At 33.7% G+C, this 23,163-nt stretch overlaps 2 protein-coding genes and 1 long non-coding RNA gene across 6 annotated transcripts; 1 reads left to right on the forward strand and 2 right to left on the reverse strand.

Moving 5' to 3' along the window:
• Positions 1-8,111: 8,111 nt before the first annotated feature.
• On the reverse strand, positions 8,112-8,915 carry LOC109613377 (uncharacterized). Its single transcript, XR_002194939.2, has 2 exons — positions 8,531-8,915; positions 8,112-8,469 (listed from the first exon to the last, which is right to left on the reverse strand). It is a non-coding gene; the product is annotated as an uncharacterized LOC109613377 (long non-coding RNA).
• An 8,771-nt stretch (positions 8,916-17,686) lies between these two features.
• Positions 17,687-19,182, forward strand: LOC101891537 (mitochondrial amidoxime-reducing component 1). The gene is made up of 4 exons (XM_005187242.4): positions 17,687-17,861; positions 17,953-18,575; positions 18,631-18,917; positions 18,982-19,182. The coding sequence occupies exons 1-4, from the start codon at positions 17,855-17,857 to the stop codon at positions 19,094-19,096; spliced, it is 1,032 nt and encodes a 343-aa protein (XP_005187299.1). The 5' UTR covers positions 17,687-17,854; the 3' UTR covers positions 19,097-19,182.
• LOC101891712 (vesicle-associated membrane protein 7) lies at positions 19,166-23,133 on the reverse strand. Of its 4 annotated transcripts, none has more exons than XM_059121536.1 (6): positions 23,113-23,133; positions 22,929-23,055; positions 22,515-22,734; positions 22,210-22,438; positions 22,077-22,144; positions 19,166-19,562 (listed from the first exon to the last, which is right to left on the reverse strand). In XM_059121536.1, the coding sequence occupies exons 3-6, from the start codon at positions 22,716-22,718 to the stop codon at positions 19,404-19,406; spliced, it is 660 nt and encodes a 219-aa protein (XP_058977519.1). In that variant the 5' UTR covers positions 22,719-22,734; positions 22,929-23,055; positions 23,113-23,133; the 3' UTR covers positions 19,166-19,403. The 4 variants fall into 4 exon arrangements, with proteins under 4 accessions (XP_058977519.1, XP_058977520.1, XP_011294079.1 ...); XM_059121537.1 differs by having other exon boundaries at positions 22,515-22,730; positions 23,113-23,131; XM_011295777.3 differs by having other exon boundaries at positions 22,515-22,730; positions 22,929-23,119.
• Between the last annotated feature and the right edge of the window lie 30 nt (positions 23,134-23,163).

Below are 23,163 nucleotides of genomic sequence, written 5' to 3' on the forward strand. Positions count from 1 at the left end.
TATGTTGGATAAAGAAAAACAAATTTAAAAATTAAAAAAAAAAAAATTGCACTAATTTAATGCGTTAATAAACAAAATCATTACAAAAGCAGTAACATGACGTGCATACACGAAGGGTTTGTCCTTTGGATTTATTTATTTTATAGCAAATACCAAGCGTGCAGGAAACTGCAATTTTTTTAAGTAGAGTGGCATTTCTATTGCTATTAGTGGATTCGAGATAGCAACATACTTCGCCGTAATAAGCGTATTTCAAATCAATTGTTGTGTTGTTTTTTAGTGTTAGCCTAAGGCGTTGTGGGTCAATGGTTCTTATTAAAATCATATCCCAATCTGATCCGGTTTAAATATAATTTTAAAAAAATAACTTTTACACCAAATTCCGCCACACCTTTCATATTTCATTGAAGTTGATGCGTCAAATTTGTGAAATCGGCCCAGAATATATATATGGGAGCTATATCCAAATCTTAACTAATTTCCAATTAATTTGTCACATTTATTATTGTAACCAAATTCCGCCACACATTCTGAATTTCATTGGTATCGATAATATATATCATGTTTGGTGCATAACATGTATGAAATCGGCCGAAATATATATGTTAGCTATATCCAAACCTCAACTGATTTCAATATAATTTGGCAATTTTTTCTGGTGCCAGATTTTGTCTCTCTCGCTTTGGGTGCATCAAATATGTGAAATCGGCTGAGTATATATATGGGAGCTATAATCAAATCTGAGCGTATTTGGATATAATTTGTCTAATTTATTTTTGTACCAAATTTAGCCACTCATGCCGAATTTCATTGGAATCGGAAATACGTATCGTGTTTTGTGCATCAAATATGTGAAATCGGCGGAAAATATATATGGGAGCTATATCCAAATCTGAACCGATTTTAATATAATTTGACTAATTTATTTTCTAATCAAAATCCCGTTAAATATTCCAAATTTCTTTGGAATCGAACATACATATCGTGTATGGTGCATAAATTACATGAAATCGGTCGAGAATATATATGAGAGCTATATCCAAATCAGAACCTATTTTAATATAAATTGACAAATGTATATTTGTTTTAATTTCCGCTACACATTTCAAATTTTATTGAAATTAAAGATACATAGCGTGTTTGGTGCATCAAATACATGAAATCGGTCGAAAATATATATGGGAGCTATATCCAAATCTGAACCGATTTCAATTTAATTTGACAAATTCATTTTGGCACCCAATTCCGTTACTTTTTTTAAATTTCATTACAATTGGAAATATATGTCGTGTTTGATCCACCAACTACATAAAATCGGCCGAAAATGTATATGGGAGCTATATCCAAATCTGAACCGATTTCAATATAATTTGGGAAATCAATTTTTTAGTTAAAATCTATCACACGTTTCAAATTTCATTGAAATTGGGGATACATAGCGTGTTTGGTGCATCAAATGCTTGAAATCGGCCGAAAATATATATGGGAGCTATATCCAAATCTGAACCGATTTCAATATAATTTGACAAATTTATTTTCGGATTAAATCCCGTCACACATTCCAAATTTCATTGGAATCGAACATTCATATTGTGTTTGAGGCATCAAATGAACGAAATCGGTCGAAAATATATATGGGAGCTATATCTAAATCTGAACCGATTACAATATAATTTGGCAAACGTATTTTTGTTCCAAATTCCATTACGTATTCCAAATTTGGATACTGTATCTTCAACCAATCAATAGATATGTGCATATAAAATCTAAATTTTTGGGAGGTACCTCCGATTCTGATGCTATATCTCCAGTTCCAAGTGGAAATTCAAAAATGTATATAGCCTATGTTATTTTCAGGCGATGTTGCAGTATATATGGAAATTTTCAGGAAAATCTATTCAGCGCTTTTCGAGTCCATAAATTACAAACAAACAAACAAACAAACAAACAAACAAACATACAAACATTTTCCTCTTTTATAGATATAGATATATATATATATATATATATATATATATATATATATATATATATATATATATATATATATATATATATATATATATATATATATATATATATATATATATGTATATATATGTATATATTGGAATGTCGCTCTACATCAATAGTAGAACAATAGTTCATGATGTTTAATTAAACCATTCCGGATAGTTAATACTCTGTTCTAACTTCAATAACGCTTTTAACTCCATCAGCTTGCACAGCAAAATATGGTTTAGTCGTCATGATACGAATACGATGCTGGGAAGACTTAGTTCATAGTCTCTTTTCGTTATATCACTCACATATACGCCTTTGCTCCGCTGGGCGGTTGGCCAGCGTTAAATTATTTTAATGAGTTCGAAAGTCAAACAATTTGCATTTTGCTTAAAGTTTGATGGAAAAAAGTCTTCAACTTTTACTGAGGCAGCGTATGGGCTCGAGTTATGATGGTATCCCTCGGAGTAGACTTTCATGGTGCTTGCTTCGTGCTTGGCAAACACATGCACCAAACGACATCTCTCGCTGGAAGCTTATTTCGAAAGTAGCCAGCGTCCTCCTCGACAGTGCTGGGTGCTGTTAATGGCGATGAAATAAAAGTTTGTTCAATGCTCTTAAGCGTTGAACGAATTTTATATGAGTTAAATTACTTTGGATTATTAGCCACAAAAGTAACATCAATTAGCACCACAGTGTAGTGTTTGCACTAGCCAATCGCTCCATGGACGGAGTAGAACGTAGCACAGCACGTCTCTTCTCGGGGAACTATTTCCCAGACGAGGTATCCGACAATGATGAGTCCTCCGGAGGGAAAAGAAACACTTGACCCCCACTTGCCCGCCTCCTGCGCAATGGTTTATGTTTAATTTGGAAATTTATTTACCACAAAAATACCCATATTACGGGCCAACTTTAAACTTTGGAATCACTCGGTATTATAATTTTCTTTTAAGAGCACATCCCTCGCCACCCAACCGGGGCAATGTATACAGCATTCCAGGCCACTTGGCCAACAGAATGTTTCAGCGTCAACAGCAACAAAAGTTATTTACTTTATAACAGAAAATACAAGGAACCAGGAACTTTGTTCATGGAAACCACAACACAATTTTCAAAGCGATGCCAAGTGGAGGCAGCCGCACTTTGTGCAGGCATGTCGAAGGACAACGTCGACATCCAGCAACAATAACTTCATTATCCTAAAATAGACCACAAAGAGTTGTTGCTCTTATCAGGCAGCATCAATAAGTCCTTGTTGTGTCGTTTTTTGTCGACCATCCTATGCCAACAAAGAGCTGATGGAAGGAGGGAAAGTTTGAAAAAGGGAGGGTGGGCATGAGTGGAAAGTTAATGAAAGTACGGAAGTTCAAAGTATTTGCAATGAACGCGCTTAGCAGCAAAACGACTACATATTTGATGTGCACATGTATGCATAGGTCTCACATCAAGTCCGAGGCCCCTTAATCCAAAAAACCGAATAAATATAATTAACACAATCGCCGGACTGGGATCACTTTCAGAGGGATGGCCGCATGAGTCGATTGAATGTTAAGAATTGACGTTCAGTAAATACGTAAAAGTATCTGGATTCAAACGTGTTCAACTCTACTCTGCAAATACGACTGATAAAGGCTGAAGAATGGAGTTAACGTTTTAAAAATCAATAAAGTGGGTGGAATCGTTTTATGAGGGCCATACCAAAACGGGGACACTTTTCTACTGCAAGCATTGTTATCTTGATACCAAGAAAAATCCTTTATCGTAATAAAATTTGTACATTCTTGCAGGTTCTGGAAGAGAGTAATTGACAGAACTGCAGCATTTTTTGTATGTTTTTTTTATAGATTGCCCTGGAGATTTGGACCTTGCGTATTTAAATAATATGTGTGTTTGCATACCTTGAAAAAAATGTTCATATGATTGAAAAAAAAAAAAAAAACGCACAAACACTTCTAAATTTGACATGATAATACTAATAACAAGCACAAAAGCAACTAAATTCGACCGTGTACATCTTTTAATACCCTCCGCCATTTGAAAGGAACTTGCAAAATGTAAAAAAAGATCCGTTGAACAATGTCGTTATAATTTTACCAAAGCTGGGACTTATGTGTCCAGCCAATCTATAGGAAATTCGGTTTGAAATTGTGTCTAAAACACCCCAAAAAAACATACATTTGTCGGAACAGTTATATGGGGCCTACATCAAAACGCCAACACCAAAATTCCTGCACTCATAAAGCATATTGAGTAAAATTATATCAACATACTTCATTTCGTTCGGAAACTATATTGATTTCCACAGACGGACGAATGCCTATGGTAGTGAGTATACAAATGAGATTTGATTGATGGATATGGCCTTCCAAATATGAAAACAATTTGATTTTATTTAACTTTTTAGCGACAATTGATATTGTTAATTAATTGAGTGTTTCCCTTCAACAACAAAATAAAAAACATTGCCATTCTATAACAGTAAATCCGTTTCAGGACATTTGGAGTCGATCTAAGGGTGTCCGTTCGTCTGTCTGTCTGACTGGCTGGCTGGAGCTCACGATAACTCTCCGATTTGCCCCAAACTTGGCACATAGTCTTATTATTATCAAACTTAGATCGAGTTCGGAGATGGGCTCCACTCCTTTTGGTACCTCCCCCACAAAAGGATAACATTTGCACAGAAAATAATTTACCGCATATAACAAGAAAGGATCATCCACTTTTTGCAAACTTCGCAGATCCCACTATTTCTATCAGTGCCAGGAATCTGGACAATATAGGTCCACTCCATCTACTACCTCCCCCAAAAAGGTGTGAGGTAAAAGCCGGTGTGTCAGATTTTCTTCATATTTCATACTTCTATTAACCCAAGATCTGGTGTGAAGATGGAATATATCGATCCACTCATATTGGTACCTCTTCCAAAAGTGGTGAAATTATTGAATGATCACGAAACTCATAAAACGTGAAATAAGCATTTATTTGTCTTCAAATTTCATACTTAGAGTATAAGGATGTAAGATATCGACGCACTACTAATTGCAAGAATCTACAACGTTAGCAGTTTTTTCGATGTCATAAAGAGATGTAGTAAAAATTTTATATTCTCGCTGTCCTGGAACAGGTCAACGTTGTAATATTTATTTTAGACTTAAACCATGAGTCCTTCTTCGAAACCATCCTCACAGAGGATCAATAATCATAGCGCAAGTCAACGAGGATTGGCTGAGGGTATATATCTGTCGACAAAACCGACTGATACTATTTAACCTGTTTCTATTATAACCGATTTTGCCTTTACGATATCGAAAAAAAAAATAAAACAAGACAATAATTGCAAAAATAATCGATAAAATATATAGAAATAATTATTTATAATTATTTATCAAAATACCGAATATCGGGGGTACCGTTATATGGGGGATGTACGATATCGTGGACCTGTGTAGACAATTCTCTCTCAGGAGTTAAAGTACTCGCAAGGAACTACTTGTGTGGATTTTAAGACAATTTCATTGAAAATGTGGCTAACATTTTCAAAATTCCGAATATCGGGGGATACAGTTATATAAGGGGGATATACGATATCGTGGACCTATATAAACAATTCTTTTTGAGGGGCTAAAATGCTCACAAGGGACTCCTTTTGTGGAATTTCAGGCAATTCCATTGAAAAATGTGGCTAAAAATCATCAAAATGCCGAATATCGGGTGGTACCGTTATATGGGGGCTATACGATATTGTAGACCTATATAGATAATTCTCTGCCGAGGTATAAAGTACCCACAAGGAACTACTTGTGTGGATTTTCAGACAATTCTATTGAAAAATGTGGCTAACATCATCATAATACCGAATATCGGGGGTACCGTTATATGGGGGCTATACGATATCGTGGACCGATATAGCCCATTTTCGAACTTGACCTGCCTGCAGACAAAAGAGAGGTCTGTGCAAAATTTTTGCTTCCTATCTTAATTCGTTTAGACTCTAGCGTGATTAAAACAGACGGACAGACGAACGGACGGACAGACGGATATATATATATATATATATATATATATATATATATATATATATATATATATATATATATATATATATATATATATATATATATATATATATATATATATATATATATATATATATATATATATATATATATATATATATATATATATATATATATATATATATATATATATATATATATATATATATATATATATATATATATATATATATATATATATATATATATATATATATATATATATATATATCACCGTAAAATTCTAAGATGATCTAGCGATGTCCGTCTGTCTATCTGTTGTAATCACGCTATCTTTCGAACGAATTGAGATAGAAGGCTAGAATATTGCATACATGCATAGTTTACCAGTAGAGGCAGGTTAAGTTCGTAAATGGGCTATGTCGGTCCATGATTTCGTATAGCCCCCATATTTTTCATGATTTTAGCGACAGTATTATTATCGTATTTGAAGTTCGTAGTGTGTATGCAGGTCCACGTCTTCGTAAACGTCCCATATTACGGTTGCTCCCGATATTCGGTATTTTGATGATTTCAGCAACATTATTCAAAGTGGTGGAGGGTATTAAATGTCCGGCCCGGACGAACTTAGCTGCTTTTGGACTTGTTTCTTGATTATTTTTGTGCTTGTAAGCCTGCAAATGTTTAAAATGAAATATAAGACCTCTGCAAGTATTACCTGATGCATACATTGAATATATGTTAAAAGTTTGATGTCATGTGTGCCTTTGATTATCTAGAAGATAGGGACCTTGGGAGGAGGGTATTAGGAAGGCCTATAAAACTATTGGGCACTGTAGAGTAATGAACGTTGTTAAGTTCACAAGGCTTTTCAAATCTGTACCGTTGCCAACATTTCACTTTAAAAATGTATACTTTCCAAAATCCCAAATATGCAGGTCCACGTCTTCGTAAAGGTCCCATATAACGGCAGCTCCCGATATTCGATATTTTGATGATTTCAGCAACATTATTCACCGGAGGAGAGTATTTTCGCACCGTACGTAGGGTATTAGGAAGGCCTGTAAAACTATTGGGCACTGTAGAGTAAGCAATATGCATGGTACGATGAAGAGAAGGTAGGTCAACTTTGAAGAAATTGCAAGTATAGAGGACTACCTGTTTGGCTTGTAATGTCAGAAATAGTATCAAAACAATAACAAAATCAAACAACTTGTTGCATTTATTTTGAATAAATAATTGAAAACCGCGAAAACTGAGTGAAAGGTCAACACTTCTTTTCAAACCCAGGTTCTATATATCTCTAAAGGATTATTTCGCTACAAAAACTCTAGATTTTGTCGATGCATATGATGAAATAAACATTTTGAAAACATCCGAATTTGAATGTTTTCCTAACAATTTTTTTGTTTTTGAAAAGAAAACACATACATAAACAAATAAAGATGACATATTAAGCCAAGAAAATAAAAAAGTTTAAATCATATGGTATCATAGCCCTACCTTGATATCATTGTACCATGGCAATATGTAAATCAAGTCTGTACCGTTGCCAACATTTCACTTTAAAAATGCATACTTTGCAAAATCCCAAATAATTTCCTATACTATTGAAAACGATACAATAATATACAAAAACATTACGTTCCGGATTAAATGGAATTGTAAAAACTTAGCGCTTCCTTTATGAGGCATTACTTGAGGTATATGAAGTGGAATCGGCAATTAAAATCCTATGGTAAATCCGGTAAACTGTAAACGTACTATAAGCCTTCATTAAATCTCGATAGAGTGACAAGTCCATTATTAATTAATGGGTAACTATGTAACACATTTACAAATAAACATTTGTTTTATTCTTTTCTTTGAATTCACGGCGTTCTTTTCTTGGAAATTAAGATTTGACTCTTTTTGGCACCGCTTACATTTAAATCCGCCATTTGTGTCCACTAGGATAATGTTTGCTTAAAAGCTTTATTTCAGAATAAACCTACCTTGAATTATAGGAAAGAAAACTTTCCCTGTAACAGTATGCCTGTTATTAATCGGCTTCCCTAAAAATAAATACATATACAAACACACATACACACATCTGTTTGAATCTTAGCATTCATTCGTTCCACACATCGTTTTATTAAATAGGTCGAGAGCGTGTACACTATTCTTTGATTCAAGGAGAGTGGCAATAAATCAAGTTGTAAAGCTACCAGGCTGAAAAACGCTTCATTGAGAAAACATATTTATGTAGATTACCTTCCCGACAGAAAGCACAAGGCAGGACGAGAGATTTCAATGAATATTTAATGCATTCTTCTCACTCATTGTGTTGTTCTAAAAGTCATTGAATGGCAGGCTTTCGAAAAGTTTGCCATTCTTGTATTCCGTTTGTGAATTTTGAAATGGAGCAGCGTTCTACTTGGCGAGAATAATAAAACACCGAATTCCTTCGCTGAAAATGAAATGGGTGCGAACATTATTATTCGATTAATATGTTTACGAGCATCAATAACCTTCAAAAGAGCTTGCCTGCCCCGTCAAGTGTTTTGAATGAATTTGGGTCGGCATCGACAGGAGAATTTTCACAAGACAACACATACACACTCCATGCAAACATTTGTTATCTGTAAGGCGTTCTTTGGACTGAAACTGATATTTCACTTTCGCTATAGATGAATATAACGTGTTTACGATGTAATGCGAACTTTTGACTTAAAAATATTTTCAGGGTTGCCAAAAAACAACGTTAGAGAAACAATTGTAAAAAATCGTTGAACACACAATATACGAATCACCCATGGTAGAAAAAGACAGGTAGATGCATCAACGCTTGGGAACATTGATATGTCAAAATATTTCAAAAATAAGTAAATTTTTAAATGTTTTCTTATGCAAGCACACACGATACAACTGGTTGTACAACTTGGAGAGGTTGTATTCAAGATTGTATCGTTTTAGGGACGGTTGTACGATGTTGTGTCTCGGTTGAATGAAAAATCTAAATTTTTGGATTTTTGGCATTTTGTACCAACCGATTGCAACGTTTGTGGGCATGTCGCATACAATTTCATTTTGTGTCCATTTTTGAAGAGGCAGCACCATTGTTTCGCATATCAAAACAATACGAAATTCAAACAAATGTCTGATTTTAATGTGTATATCAATCCCACATTGATCCTTAGTGGGGAAGGTATCAGAAAGAGTGTCCGCAAAATTTCATATTCACACTAGATCGAACGATACTGGAAGTATAGTTTTGTGCGCAGTTAAGAGAAACATCGGTTAATTATTACCATTTTATAAGAGCTACAATAATTCAATTTTTTTGCATTGGGAAATGTACTCAGTTTGGACGGAATCGAATATTCCTTTCGAGAATTATCGTGCGCACCAGCCAACCAGACAGACAAACCTCCCGGAGTTTCGATAAGGTACATAGTGGCCGCATCAAATAATGTATACCCTCTGTAGTCATATGGCTGATAGTGGTAAGTGTAGTTTCTCAATTTTTGGTGAAATGGGTCAAAAATTATATTTTTCTAGTAATCGACACCCCCTGCCGACTACTGGCAAATCTCTTTTTTCTGTTCCTAATGTCGGCATTAAATAATATAACTGAAAAATGGTTGATTTGTAATTTTTTTAAGTTATAAAATGTTCTTTAGACTGTTATTTACTTTAATAAAATATTTCTGATTCCAAAAGTATTAAATATAATTTACTTAAGTCGATTATTAAGTTGACACCACCACTATTTTTTTTTACAAACAAGCACTATCGCATTCGTTGGAAGACACTCACTGACGAAAACCGTTATCCTCTCGTAATAAATGATCGGAGCTCATTGTTTTTTTACAGAAAGAGAGCAGAGAACACTGTTGACGTTTTTTTGGAATTATTTCATTATTTGGTCAATTCTATTCTTAGTTATTTAAGTTTAAATTTCAAAACTGCCGACTACTGGGACATGCCGACCTTAGGCGCACTTACCCTATAACAAATCTTGAAAAACACGCGAAAAAACGGTTGGCAGAAGATGTATAGCCTAAGAAATATCTTCACTGATACTTACTAAAAAAGATATTTCCAAAGTTTTTTTCATTATTCAGAACATACGGAACCTATGTAGATGTTATGACATTACAAGACTACCCAAAGAAAAAATTGTATTCAGTAGTGCGATTCTCTAGCTCGTTTTTTGTGTTACCGACAAAAATCGGTAACTTGAATCCCAAAATGTTGAAATAAAAAATAAGTTAATGTTAACAACTTTGGTTTCTATCGATATCGATGTTAGCGACTACTTTGATTGTGTCGCTAACACCGAAATTATAAGCATTTTAATTTGACCAACTCTTTGCGGTAACTCTAAAAATGATTGCTATGGCCTTGAAAATCGGAAAATGTAGTACGACGTCTGAAGTGTTGATTATTATTATTTTCTTTCTTTGTTTGTTTTTATTAAGTCCACGTAATACCGTCGTGCTGTAAAAAATATTGAAGAAGCCCTCTATGGTAAATCTGACACTTTTCTCCCGATATATTTATGTAAAAGAAAATCGCGAAGAAAACGGATGGAACGCCGTGAATTTTTCACAACATCGGGTTCCTAATTCGACATCAAAAACATCGAGTTACAATTCAAAAATGGCGCCCAAAGGTGACCCAAAAAATTCAGATTTTATATGCACATATCTACGAGGGCAGTTCGGAAAGTTCTTAGCCTGGCGCAAAAAATCGCGGTATAAACAGATAAAAGTTAAGGGTTTTGGAAACTTCCATCTCTGTTATGAACACAAGTTTAATTTAAATTTTCGATCTAGCAACTCCTGCATATAGAAACAGCTGTTCCAAAATGCGGGCTGTCATTAAATATTTGCATAAAAAAGGTTAATCGGTTAATTCTCACTAATATGAATAGAAGAAATTTTTGTTTTTCTTCCAAAGAATAATTATATCATTAATTTTACAATTTTCATTCATTAATGTTTTCAACTTTTTGTGTAAAATATTGACATTTTGAACATATTTTTGTACTTCTCTATTTTTCTGCTGGAGAGATACTTGTCAAATTTTTTTTCTGCCGATACAAACATTTTGAAAATATTGCCTCTTTTGTTTGTAGTTTTCTGTGGAAATTTCAACTCGTGGATAAAATGCGTACCTCGAATGAAAGAGAAAACAAAATGTACTTTCGTTTGAATGTACATACGCCATTCAATATTGTAGTTTTCATTCATAATTTTCAGTCTTCCCAAATTTTTTTTAAAATTTCATTAAATTTTTCTAGTTTTAATTTTTAAATGTCATAATTTAATTTTTCGACAAATGCTCTCATTTGTTAGGGATGGGACATATTTTTTCGTTGTTCTGAGAGTGATTGGATTTGAACAATGTACAAATATGAGTGTTCCCTCAGGAAATTTTGTGTGAAGAATTGAGTAGTTTTTTCATAGTTAAGGCTCAAACAACGAATAGAGAGCGAATCAAGTGTAGTGGAAACGCCACATTAGGTGAAAGTGCTCCTTCATATGCAACAGTAAAGAAATTGGGTTGTAGCCAAAGTGCATGATATGATATTAAATGACCGACGAATAAAAGTGTGTGATATTGCTAATACTCGTAACGGTATCTCAAATGATCGAGTCCATTTAATTTTGAATTAAGAACTACAGATGAAATAGCTTTCAGCAAGATTTTAACATTTGTTTAACAGTCGATCAAAAACGCATAAGAATGAACATTTCTCAAGCTTATTTGGATCGTTTTAAGCGAAATAAAATGGATTTCAAGCGTCGTTTCATAACTGTCGATGAGACATGGATTCACCACTGTGCTCCAGAGACAAATACATGAAATCGGCCGAAAATATATATGTGAGATATACCGAAATCTAGACCGATTTCAATTGAATTTGGCAAATTTATTTTTGATCCAAATTCCCTTCATTGAAATTTGGAATACAAAGCGTGTTTGGTGCATCAAATACATGAAATCGCCAGATAATGTGTATGGGAGCTATATCCAAATCTCAACCAATTTCAATATAATTTGGCGAATTTATTTTTGTTCCAAATTCCGCTGCACCTTCCAAGATATATGCCATCATAGAATAATACAGGTAACAGCAAGTGTTGTTGTACAACAAACGTAACAACAACCACACACAAATTTGTATTTGTACGTAATACAAGAGTCAGAGTTATATGTGATGAGACATTTTTGGATTTTGAATTATTAAATTCAAAATGCAGAAGAGTCGTTCTTAAAATATTTCATTTTAATGGCTTCACACCATTCCCTTGAATGTGTAGTTCTCAACTGTAGGTTCAAATCTCTCAACGATTCAAGCAATCGTGGAAAAAAGCAACATCTCTTTCAAATTGAAACCATATTACATACATACATAAAGTATTCTACACTTTGCAATTCCAGGAAGCATGAAATATACGACTGTACTACCCAATGTGGTATAGCCGTTCTTTAACCGAAAAAAAAGGTTTCCGCACTACCGCCGTTGGCGTTTTGTTAAGTATAACAGCGAATTTTTCTATTATTAGTCAAAAAATATGTTCATATTGTCCTGCAGTTAAATATTATATCAAAAAAGGGCATATATATCAAGAAGTGGAATTAAATCACAAAACGTCATATCGGAGTTGACACTAGTATTACTATAGACTCAAATCAGCTGGGGTTTGCTTCTACCTGTAATAATTATACCGTAGATATGTGCATACAAAATCAAAATATTTTGGATCACCTTTGGGCGGTTTGATTGGGGAAGGAATAGAGCTGGAAATCTGAAATTTAGAGCGAGGGCCATTGATATTGTGTAGGATAGACAAACTAAAGGCTTTTTCGAAACTCTAACAATACGTGTGCCGAAAGTACTAAAATGCACTAAATTTGGTACCATTTGAAAATGGTAAACTCGTGAAATCAGGTATGAGAATCAATTCTTGGAAGAACGTGGTTTTAGAAATGTGCACTAAGTGTGAGACGTGTACTAAATGGTATAGTGCTTGAAATCTGAAAATTTGGTATTAAGGTGTATTGAGGTCTCTGTTGGTATATGGTGTTGAGAACTTGTGGTGGTTTTTGAAATGCGACTTTGGAATTTGTACAAAAAGTTCTAAGTGGTACTACATTTGTACATAGAGAGAGAGAGAGAGAGAAAATGAGGTTTTTTAATCAAACTATCTAGAAAATGTCTAAGACTGCACCTATCTACTTCAGTGCACTGTTTACCAGGATTCTAGGATTCACATTTTATCTTGCGCCCCTTAAAATGGTCTCAGAAACATTAAAACATATTACACAAAGCTCTTAAAACGGGTCGGTAACAGAATTTTAGCAGTAGGTGTTTCTTTTTATTCTGAAATCTCTACTGAAAGAAACCTTCAAACCGCGGAAAATATATATTAATAAGAGAACATTACGTTAATTATTAATAAAGCAAAGTTTCAGCGGAAATATATGTGGTTATATGGTGTTCATATGTTTGTTAAAGTTAAAATCTACCGACTAATAACGTAAAAATGGGTATTTTTTAACGTTAAACCCATTGTTATATTTTCCAATTAAAGACATTCACACTTTTCGTTTCATTCATACCTATTTTCAATAGACAAAAAAAGAAATGGTTCAATTGTCAATGTTGAAAATGTTCAACTTTGCAATGTTGTACGCCCCATGGTTCAATGAAATGAAGGAAACAATTATAATATGGAGCATTGTGGAAGAACCTCGCTAGATATCGATATCATGTAGCCCTCATATAACGGTATTCTCGATATTCGGTATTTCGGTGATTGAAGCCAAATTTTTCAAGGAATTGTCTAAAAATCCACATAACATATATTCATAATCATTATAAAATTCTTAGTCAATTTGAGAATGTCCGTTGTCTGTTCGTCTATATTTTAATGATTTTTGCACTTTTTACGGATTTGTCTAAAAATTGGTATTTGTAGTTCGCAATGGGTTCTTGCTCCGGTGGCGGAATATAGTATCCACGTTTTGGTATAGCCCCCACATAACAGTACCTTTTAATAATCTTAGTCACAATTACCCACGAAATTGTTTCAAATTTGGTATTTAAGAAGATTTAGTGGATAACAATCTTTGAAGTATAAAATTATAACGGTTTTTTTAACTTACAGTTTTTTTTTTTCTTTTTTGAAAAGTTAAACATTATTATCCAAACGGTTTTACTGATTTTTGTAGTTTAAAGAGGAACACGTTTGAATTCAGATATTTTATTAAAAATGTTTTCTTTACCCAAATTTGCCTGGCCTAACATGTTTTAATCAAAATGCGTATTACAACGTGTACATGGCCAAAATTTACTCTTTTTGTAGCAAATCACGATTTGTGTTTAAATATTCAAAGCCAATGCTACGACATGTTTTGTTTATTTGATAAAAAAAACAACTTGTTGCGATTGGTTCAATAGTAACTATTTCGTTACAATCCTACTTTTTACTTGCAAAATTTTTTGTAAATGATTGATTTTGAAAAAAAAAAAAAAATAAACATATGACTATGACTTTATCTTCTTCATTCTACCATGGCAGTAATCAATATCATATGTAGACTGCTGCAACAAATCTTCTAAAGCGGTGGGGTTGGAATCATGAATAATATAGGTAAACGTGCGACACAGCTGCTGGGACAATGAATTGTCAAACCAATATTGGAATTGAAAATGTTGAATGAAAATTATTAAATTTGTAAAAATTGTTGAAAAACGCAAATTGTAATAGCCTCCGAAAGACGTAGTATAAGAAAACATATAAAAATCTACTTATATTTGAAAAAAAATTAAGTTTTTTGACATATCAATGCTCCCAAGCGTTCTGCATTCTTCTGCCATGGGTTGGAATGATGAATTAAAGACGTTGGGAATGTTAGTTCTAAATTATATGCAAGGTCTGGATTAATTATTGGTTTTTATCCATGGTAGAATAATAGTAGAAGTAAAGTCATGCAATCGTATGTTTACAATTATTTCAAATATTATTCATTTGACAACATCTCATTGTCAAAATAACCAGAATAAGTTCTGCCAAAGCTGAATTTTTCAACAATAAAATTTCTACATTCGTCGTATTTCGGTAACATTCAAAAATACAACTCTTGTGGTGAAAAAAGTCTCAGTAATAAGGTGTGACACGTGCTGCACCACATAGTAGAATAATACAGGTAACATCAACATTTTTCACCACACAAGTAAAACACTCATATTTATATCAATGTTACCCAAATACGTCGATCGTACTACATTCCGACGTTGAACAATTTCGAAGAATTTCGTGTTTTGTGTGCTGGAAATATAAATGAATGATACCAAAAATGTGAATGTTTGCAATTGGAAAATATTACAATTATGGAGATTTAGTCAAGTATATGTTCTTAAAACGTTATTGTTTGGTAGATTTTGAAATATGGACCATGCTTATTTAGGTAATACGGACGTACAAACATTTTACTACATTTGTCGAATTGTAAATTACGCTGTTTACTCAGTATTTGTTTTTTTTTTTTTTTTTTTTCTGAAAACTTTGTAGTACACACCATGGTAGAATAATACAGGTAACAGCATGTGTGCACAACAAACACATACAAATTTTTTTTGTACGTAATACAAGTATTAGAGTTATATGTCCAAAAATGTAAACAAAGAACAACTAATTTTCATTAAATTAATTAACTAATTTCAAATAAATTATATTTTTTAAAATATTATTAAATATTGATGTTTTTATATCATTCCCCCCCCATACTTCTTAGATGAAGGTCCAAAACTCTTAACATTTCAAGCAATCTCTAGAAATTCGTGGAAATAGCAACATCTCTTTCAAATTTAAACCAAACTGTATACATATATACATAAAGTATTCGAACACAACATTTGTTGACCCACAAAGGGTCAACATTTTTAATAACAAAGCGTTCATAAAAGCATCCACTCCTTCTGGCACCTCACAAGATCTGGTATGAAGATCATAAAGTGCCAAATAAGCATCTGATTCTTGCTGAATTTCACACATTCCAAATTAATAATAATAATAATAATAATAATAATAATAATAATAATAATAATAATAATAATAATAATAATAATAATAATAATAATAATACAATATTAATTGTGAGGATTATAGATAACGGCACAACCCTTCTGGTACCACCCCCACAAAGGGTAAACATTTTCAGTATTTATATATCTCATAGCTTGCGTAACAAGTCATCGATGCTTTTCAAACTTGGTAGGTATAGTTACTCTTTCTCTCTCTCGACACCTCTGTCAGTAAAACCCATGGTAAAAGAATATAGGAAGACGCATCGACACAGCTGCTGGGTCATTGAACTGTCAAACCGATTTTGGAATTGAAAATGTTGAATGAACAATTATTTAAATTTGCAGAAATTGTTGAAAAACGCGAATTATAACAACCTCCGAATGACGTCGTATAAGAAAACATATAAAAATCTACTTATATTTGATAGAACATTTAAATTTTTTGACATATCAATGTTCCCAAGCGTTGATGCATCTACCTGTACTTTTCTACCATGGCAAAACCGAAGGGTAATAAAAAAATAAATAAAGTAAAACAATTAAAAAAACATTGAGTTGAGCCGGGCCAAACTTTTAATACCCTCCACCTTAGGGTGAAGGAAACATTAGAGCTCATTATGACCCACAACTACGAATTTTTAGACATATTCATAGGAAAATGTGCCAAAAATCATCAAAATACCGAATATCGGGAAATACGGTTATATGGGGCTATACAAAAACGTGGACCTATACATGCAATGTTTCGCCACACGAACTAGGACCCATTATGACCCACAAATACCAATTTTCGGAAAAATCAATGAAAAAATGTGGCAAAAACCATCAAAATACCGAATATCGGGAGGTACCGTTATATGGGGACTACACCTACTACTACTAGAATCACAGACGTACGTCGTTAAATCGGCTTAGAATTTTATGCTGATTATGAATATATACTTTTTGGGGTCTACGAACGACAAAGTTAATATACCCTTCATTTCCAAGGTGGAGGGTATAAAAATATTAGTTAATGCAGATAGAATTTTGCGTTTAGATCCAAATTGTATCCGGATTAAATCACATTATCAGATTTTATTGCTTAATTCGGATTAATTCACAAAGACATTGATAAATGAATAGTCGTGATAAATTTGAATATGGAAAATATACGTTAAATTTATTATGATTAACTTGAATTGAACTGTTGCAAGACTTGAAGATTATTGCGCGTAAGGAACATCGCTTATATGTATATAAGGTTGGCAATGCGGATGTGGTCTTATTGCTGTTCAAAGCGACGTAACTTCAATTCTTCATAATTTAGATAATTTCAAATTCAAACGAAGTATTCGATTTACTTTACAAATATGCAGGGCACATGGATTCAAACTAAAATAAAAACTTGCGAATTCGGCCTCTCCCTAACCATACAATTCATTTTATCTTCGCTTCGGCCAATGAGCGACTGGAATATCGTACTAATGGGAGTCACGCTATTTTTACATTATAGCATACCAACTGATTAGAGTTCAATAATTTTTTATGGATAGGTTACCTCAACTTTGGGCGATATTGCCATCTTGTCATCGTAGTGAATTTGTTAGTTACACACGTTTGCATTTGATGCGCTGACGCCAAGAAAGTGCAAAGTGAATATTAAATTTCATTTCCAAACAGGCGAGATCCAGGTAAAAAATATTCAACTCAGTTGGTCTCCGTTATCTGTGACGAGTATTTTAGACGGAAAGTTTTTAAAATTGCGAAAATGTCAAGTAGGTTATGATTGCTGATGCCTAAATTGCGTCTTATTTATATCAACTTAGCAAGCGTTAAATTTATTTATGTCGTACAACTACTTTTCAGTTTCCAATGTTGCGAGCGGTAGTAGATCGTCTATCCTTATTGGGGCTGGTTTGGGCGTAACTTTAATAGCAGGTGGCTTGTCTTATTTATACTATAAATACTTAAAGCGAGATGTTATGCCTCTAAAATGGCGCAGAATTGGCACTTTGGACCAGATCAACATATTTCCGGTGAAATCATGCGGGCCATTACAATTGACCGACCAAGACCAAGTGTTTTGTGAAGTCTTGGGACTTTGCTACGGCGGAGTACGTGATCGTGCACTCATGTTGATCAATGATAAGAATGAAATGATAACGGCTCGTATTTACCCAAAAATGGTGCTGATACGTATTTCCGTTGTAGGAGATGCTAAGTTGTGTGTTAATTTTGACGGCATGGAACCATTAGAAATAGACTTTAGCAAAATGGTTGAAGATGCTCCAGGCAGGGATGTTCATACGTCTGTTTGGGGGACCAAAATAGATGCAATGCTATGCGGGGAAAAATATGACCATTGGTTTTCCCGCTGCATCTTGCAGAAAGATTCGGGTTTACGATTGGTTTACTATCCATATCCAAAACCAGTTAGATCCACAAACGCTCGAATGATGAAGGAACCATTTATTAAACAGGAAGACTCGGTTAGAGGTAAAATAGAAATGGAAAATTGCAAATTTTATATTTGTTATTTTTAAGGGTACTTTCGGCGATGCTACCAGTTACATGCTAATGAATTTGGCTTCGGTTGATGATTTAAAGCATAAAATGAACAAGCCTGTTGATCCTCTACAGTTTAGGGGCAATTTCCACTTGCGCATGGACAAAGATGAACCCTACGCCGAAGATAAGTGGCAATGGATTCGCATTGGGGAAGATGCTGTTTTCAGAGTCGTAGCACCATGTACACGATGTATATTCCCTAATATAAATGTAACAACTGGAGAACGTGATCCCAATGGCGATCCACTAAAAACATTAAAAAGGTAATAGTACACCTACCGTTTGTTTTTTACCAAGGACTCCGATATACATTTCTTATACTTTTAGCTATCGCATGTTCAAAAATTACGCCAGCCCAGCTCTTGGCGTTCACTTGGGACTACGTCGAGGAGGTGTAATAACCAACAACGACGTGATATATGTTGAAGATAACACGCCTTAAAGCATTTATTATTCCAGTTGACTTCCATTTACAAACCCCTTTATTATTTTTCCAATAAAACATAAAATATTAAAATTTGAATGTAATTTTTATAAGCCGTTCAAGCTTTATTTTCAAACGTACATATATTACAAAACTATATATGAATTTCATAATTAATAATAATGGTTTAAAAATCAATATAACGTTGATTGTTTACATTAGATACATGAGAAATAATTTTAATAAAAATATTTAGAAAGAAAAATAATATCGCAATGTTAACCAATAATGTCTGCTAATCTTCGATTAATTGCTTCTTATATATCTATTTCAAGCAGCCTTGCCACGCTAGTCCACCGCAGGCCATGCTCACAATGACATATATAACGAATATGATTATAAGGCCAACGACGACATAAAGACGTATATTTTTCCAAAACATTTGCCTTGCCAAGTTCCGGGAAGCTTTTCGGAATGCTACAGACTGAAAAGGCAATAAACATTATTTAAAATTAAAACATTAATCTTCAGTAATAATCTCGTCATAAAAAGAAATACAAAAATGTAAATGTTTTTAATTGAAAAAAAAAAAAAAAACAAAAATTGATAGAATTTAAAAACTATCCATTTTTACAACATCTTTAGTTGATAGATTTTAATACATGAATCTGGCGTCTGATATAATTATTGCGACATGCCAGGTTTGTACTATATCGACCTCCTCCTCCCCATTATTTGAGATATTTTTTTGGAAAATGTTGATTAAAGTTTATTTAAAATTAAAACATTAATCTTCTAGCATTACAGTAATAATCTCGTCACAACAAGAAATACAAAAGTGTAAATGTTTTTAATTGAAAAAAAAAAAAAAACAACAATTGATAGAATTTAAAAACTATCCATTTTTGCACATCTTTAGTTGATAGATTTTAATATATGAACCTGATATATTTATTGCGACATGCAAGGTTTGGACTATATCGACTTCCTCCTCCCCATTATTTGAGATATTTTTTGGAAAATGTTGAACCTTTGTGGAGGAGGTAGGAGAAAGAGTGGGCCAATGTATTATAACAGATAATACCAAAACTGATAAAAAATTGAGATGTGCAATAATTACTTATTCCCAGTTTTGTGGGATTTTTTGGTAATCAATACTTCTTATATCTTGTGGAAGTAGTGGACCAACCATATTTATATTACATCTTTAGCTTTTAGGCATCAGGAACCTAAAGAATGGACAGATGAGTCTCATATTCACAATAGAACTTATATGATACTTGACTTATTTAAAATTTTAACCCCTAAGGTATTAAGGAGGGGTCAAAAAATTCCATATTCACATCAAATATTCCATATTCACATCAGATCTCAAGTGTAGTCAAACATTGAGATGTACTTAGTTTAAATAGAATCGCTGACTTGTTTCGCATTTTATAGGGGTTATAAGTAGTGTTAATGTTGACCCTATGAGGGGAAGTACCAGAAGGAGTAGACCGATATTACCCATCTCTGAACTCGATTTAAGTTTGACAATAATATTACGATGTACCAAGTTTGGACCTAATCGGATACTCCATTCTAGCGTTTTCGTGCGCACCAGCCAGGCAGACGGACACCCCTAGATCGATTCCAAATGTCCTAAAAAGGGCCGGGCCGAACTTTTAATACCCTCCACCATTTGCAACGAATTTGGAAATTTTTAAAAAATAAAATCCTTAAAAAATTTTGTTAAAATTTTAAAAATACCGAATATAGCCGTTATATTGGGGTCTATACGACGTGGACATACATAGGAATTGTTTGTCATAAGCCATTACCATCTTCAAATTCGAAACTTGAAATAAACGGTGAATAATGTATCTAAAATCATCAAATATTTATCCTTATATACGATATTATAAGGAGGTGCAGTTAAATTGGAGCTGTGCGAAGACCTGGACCAGCACAGACAATTTTCTGTCACAGGCTGTAGCATCCTTTACAAACTTCAAATACTACATCTCAAACAATTTCGGTGGGTATTGTACCTAAAATCGTCAAAATACCGAATATAGGGAGGTACTGATATATGGGGCCTATACGAAGACCTGGACCCGCACAGACAATTTTCTGTCACAGACTGTGGTTCGCATAACGAACTTCAAATACCAAATTTGAAACAATTCCGGTGAATAATGTCGCTAAAATCATCAAAATACCGAATATAGGGAGGTACCGTTATATGGGGGCTATATGAAGACGAGGACCTGCACAGACAATTTTTTGTCTTAGGGTGTAGTATCCATTTTTAACTTCAAATACCAAATTTGAAACAATTCCCGTGAATAATGTCGCTAAAATCATCAAAATACCGAATATCGGGAGGTACCGTTATATGGGGGCTATACGAAGACGTGGACCTGCACAGACAATTTTCCGTCTTAGGGTGTAGTATCCATTTTGAACTTCAAATACCAAATTTGAAACAATTCCCGTAAATAATGTCGCTAAAATCATCAAAATACCGAATATCGGGAGGTACCATTATATGGGGGCTATATGAAAACGAGGACCTACATGGCCCATTTACGAACTTAACCTGCCTACTGGAAAAATAAACATGTGTGCAAAATTTTAGCCATCTATCTCAATTCATTCGAAAGCGTGATTACAACAGACAGACAGACGGGCATCGCTAAATCGACTTAGAATTTTACGCTGATCAAGAATATATATACTTTGTTGGGTCTGACATGAGTATTTCGAGGAGTTACAAACGGAATGACAAAGTTAATATACCCTCCATAGTATGGTGGAGGGTATAAAAATAATGGGTTAGTAGGCTGATTTTTATGTAGGTACGACTGCTTGAGGATTTCAAATGTCATGTTGTCCACTTTTTTGTCTTGGTAATAATGTTTTACATAAAAGAGCACGATCAAGGTAAAAACTTGCAGTTAATTTTTTACAAAAACATAAAAAAGGATGGTGTGCTAATGCCGTGGGAGATACTCACATTGTTACTTAAATTTTCAGTTTTATTCACTAGCAATTCCAACTTTTCCCCTCGGTCTCTTAGGTTGTCTACAACGGGATTATTAGCAAAAATATTTAAATATAAAGATACAATGAAAAACTTTAAAACATACCAATATTTTTCACCACGATGTCCTTTAGTTCGTCAATTTGTCCATGTACTCGTGAAATAGCATCGATTTCGACGGACTGACTGAAGAAGGTCATTTGCTGAGCCAGGACCCTTGAAAATTCGGTGTTCATTGCATAGGCAATTGCAGTGGCTACTTGCAGGCCATATGTGTGAATGAATTTCTGCTTAATGTCAGCCAGGAAGAGAAATGCCCTAGAGCGTTCAAACTCCTGTTGTTTGATTGGGTAAATACTCAATTGTGTAAATATAATGAAGATTTAGATTTTAGTTTCGCAATGTACTTACACTGTCTGTAATGCACATATAGATCAATTTATTTTCACACACGTAATGGATCAGATAATCGCCGTGCGAGTAGGTAAGTTTGTGGTTATCTAATGTGATCTTGGAAATAATCTGATCGGTTACCTCTGCGAAGTTACCCACACACTCGGCATACTTGGCTAAAACCGTAGTGCCTCTGGATATTACGGAATATAATATAGGCATTTCTGACAATATCTAGCTACGTTAAAAAGGTAAGCATTCATTAATATAATATGTCAGTAATTCAACCATACCCTCGTAGCGGTGTATATTAACAAATATTTTTGTTCTCAATTTCAATTTCCATGCCTGTTGTTTTCATTGGTGATGAGATGGCTGGTGCATCCCATCACCAAACAAAACAACTCGCCTATGTGTGTATGTATTACTCACCAACAAAGGAATGTACTTCAATATAACTTGTATGGCCCAAGACCTTATGAAATGGACTTTGCCAATTGTAGATCCCTTTTCATAAAGCAAGCAGTTATTCTATTATTTGTAAATCAAGCTGGTTAATCTGTAATTATAAAATACATTTCTTATTGATCCAAGTTCGAACCCCTTTTTTATGCACTTTTATCTTATACTAGGGATGGCTAAATCGACTTTCGACTAATTGTCAGAG

Source organism: Musca domestica, unplaced genomic scaffold (assembly GCF_030504385.1).
Source record: "Musca domestica strain aabys unplaced genomic scaffold, Musca_domestica.polishedcontigs.V.1.1 2, whole genome shotgun sequence".
In the NCBI taxonomy this organism is placed as follows: domain Eukaryota; kingdom Metazoa; phylum Arthropoda; class Insecta; order Diptera; family Muscidae; genus Musca; species Musca domestica.